The sequence below is a fragment of the Otolemur garnettii genome, unplaced genomic scaffold (assembly GCF_000181295.1).
Source record: "Otolemur garnettii isolate 467f Iridium unplaced genomic scaffold, OtoGar3 scaffold00310, whole genome shotgun sequence".
Lineage (NCBI taxonomy): Eukaryota > Metazoa > Chordata > Mammalia > Primates > Galagidae > Otolemur > Otolemur garnettii.
In genome coordinates, this window is record NW_003852705.1 from 578,273 (window position 1) to 581,349 (window position 3,077).

General features: G+C 48.8%; 1 protein-coding gene across 1 annotated transcript in view; it reads left to right on the forward strand.

The window, feature by feature from the left end:
• Positions 1-1,105: 1,105 nt before the first annotated feature.
• The window catches only part of LMLN (leishmanolysin like peptidase), a gene marked incomplete at its 3' end in the record, with an annotated part of 26,183 nt that continues 24,211 nt past the window's right edge, over positions 1,106-3,077 (forward strand). The window contains exon 1 of the mRNA XM_003804081.2: positions 1,106-1,339. Within this exon, the coding sequence (XP_003804129.2) occupies positions 1,145-1,339 (195 nt within the window). The remainder of the gene's footprint in view (positions 1,340-3,077) is intronic.

Here is a 3,077-nt window from a genome sequence, read left to right on the forward strand (position 1 = left end):
TACATCTCAATTTTGAAGGCCAGAATCCATCTGATCTTAGGTGCAGTGCTACCTAGCTTAGAAGCTAAACGGTGGGATTTGGTGAAATACTAAAGGACGTGTCATTAATTTTATAGGAAGTGACACTAAGAAATGGGCCTAAAGTTGCAGACTCAGAATAAGAAGTAAATGAAAATTATGTTCCAGGCTCAGCGCCCGAAGCACAGTGGTAAGGGCGCCAAGCGCATACACCAAGGGGGGCGGGTTCGAACGCCATCCGGTAAGGCTAAACAGTGGCCAACAGCAACAAAAAATAGCCGGGCGTTGTGGCGGACGCCTGTAATCCCAGCTACTGGGGAGGCTGAGGCAAGAGAATCGCTTAAGCCTAAGAGTTGGAGGTTGCTGTGAGCTATGACGGCACAGCACTCTACCAAGGGCGAAATTATGAGACTGTCTCAAAAAAAAAAAAGAAATTATGATCTACACTGTAAGACATTTTACAATTGTGCGTAGTATGTCCATCTATGCATCTGGCGCCTAGCAGGGGCATATCCCTTTGGTAAACGACTGAATGAAAGGGTGAAAAACTGGGCCGGGTGTGGTGGCTCACGCCTGTAATTCTAACACTCTGAAAGGCGGAGGGAGGATTGCTTGAGCTCAGGAGTTTAAAACCTGCTTCAGTTAGAGCGAAACCCTTTACCTAAGAAAACTAGCTGGGCATCATGGTGCACACGCGTAATCTTGAGGCAAGAGGATTGTTTGGGCTTTTTGAGGTGGCACTGAGCTACAACGACGCCACTGCCTTCCACCAAGGGCAACAGAGCCAGACTAAGAAAAAAAAACAAAGAGGAGGGTGTGTGTGAAAACTGCCCGAGTAAAGACCTACCAGTATCAAACTATCAACTTCGGCTTGCCGGGCTTCCTCCTACAACGTAAGTCACGTGGGCTCCAAACGGCGTTTATCGGCAGCCTAGCGCAATACGGTGCGAAGGACCGGTTCGCCGTCCTTATCTTCCGCGGTCAACTTCTTACGGGTGACGCTGGCCAATCCAACAGCAGGTTTCGGCGGGCTGGTCCCTCCGCTCGCCCCCAGCGTCGAGGGGGCGGGGCTGGCGCCCGGGCGCGGAGGCGTCACGCACTCCATGGTAACGACGCTCGGCCGAAGATGGCGGCCGAGTGGGGTGGAGGAGAGAGTTTCTTGGGTTCGGGCCCGGGCCGGAGCTGGTGGAACTGGAGCAGTTCTTTTTGGGTCCAAAGCATTTTATTCCTGTTGGGAGGGCTCCAGACAAGCGCTGCATCTGTTCCTGTCTCCTTGGGCAGCTCCCCTCCATGCCGGCACCACGTTCCCTCGGAGACTGAGGTAGGGCGACTGAGGGGCGGGAGCGGGCCCTCTGAGAGTAAAGTGGTGCGGAAGGAGCTGGCACGGGGGATGGTGATTGCATGTAGGTGTTGTGGAGGAGAAAGCGAAATTGGGATCTGCTATCGCCTGCATACGCCCTGCAGAGTGGCTAAGTTACGCACCCTAGAACATCATCACCTCCCGGTGCGAAGGGTTGTGCTTAGCCGGTAGCCCTAAAGCAGTGGTTTTCAAATTTGAGTGTGCATCAGAGCCACCTAAAGCATTTATTAAAAAGTTGCTGCCCCACTCCTCCATTTTCTGACTCATTAGGTCCAGGTAAGTCCCCAGAATTGGCAATTCAGGTTTCCAGAATGTTGGTGATGGTGCTTGTCCGAGGACTACTTTGAAAATCCCTGACCCTTTAGCTTTTAGTTTGGGGAAGAAATTGATAAGAGAGCCAGCCGAAGGCGTTGGAGGGATGTTGGGGGTTCTCTGGAGACAAAATTCAGGTTTATTTTCAAGTAATTTCGTCCTTCTTGCTTTATCTTGTTCCTCTGTCCTACCTGCTTCCCATTCCATTTTCTCCTTGTCAGTTCTTTAAGTCTTATCTCAAGTTCCCTACCCTCAAGGCAGCCTGCTGAAACCACCCTAGCAGTATGTTCTTTCCATTTCACAATATGCTTTCTCTTTACTCTCTTCTGGCACTTAACCAAGTACTACTACGTGGTGATGTCTTATTTTAGGCATGTCTTGCCTTTGTAGTCAAATTGTAAGCTTCCTTGAGTTAAGTTTTGTGTCTTAAACTTCGATTCCATCACAGCAATGATGGTTTTCAAAAATGTTAACTTGTATACTGTTCATAACCATGTGAGCCAAAATATTAATAATATTGGGATTTGTAGCTTTATCACAGATTTTATCATGACACTGCATTTTTGTTGATTTATATATTTATTTATTTTGGGGACAGTTTCACTTTATCTCCCTCGGTAGAGTGCTATGGCATCATAACTCACAGCAACCTCAAAGTTTTGGGCTCAAGTGATTCTTTTGCCTCAGCCTCCCAAGTAGCTGGGACTACAAGCATCTGCCAGAACACAGATATTTTTAGGGATAAGGTCTCCCTCTGGCTCAGGCTGGCCTGGAACCTTGTGAGCTCAGGCAGTCCACCCACCTCGACCTCCCAGAGTGCTAGGATTACAAGCGTGAGCCACACTCCCAGCCCTTGGTTGAATTTTTTTTAATCCCACAACACCCACAGAATTTTGCATTTCAAAATAAGAGAAAGTAGTTCAAACAACTGCAAAATTTCTGTGCTACAAAGAACCTTAGTAGCTCTTTTCTTTTCTTTTTTTGTTAGACAGAGACTCACTCTGTCGCCCAGGATAGAATGGCTTCATTATAGTTCACAGCAACCTCAAACTCTTGGGCTTGAGCAATCCTCTTGCCTCAGCCTCACTAGTAGCTGCACCACTACACTCAGACTAGGTTTTCTATTTTGCATAGAGGGGGGTCTCACTCTTGTTCGGGCTAGTCTAGTCCTGAGCTCAAGCAATCCACCTACCTGTCTTGGCCTCCCAGAGTGCTGGGATTACAGGCATAAGCCACCGCACCCAGCTGTTTTCTTCTAGTACCTCTATTGCTGGTGTACGGATCTCCAGGCTGAGGCAGGAGGCTCGCTTGAGCCCAGGAGTTGGAGGTTGCTGTGAGCTGTGATGCAGTCTATCCAGGGGGACAGCTTGAGGCTCTGTCTCAAAAA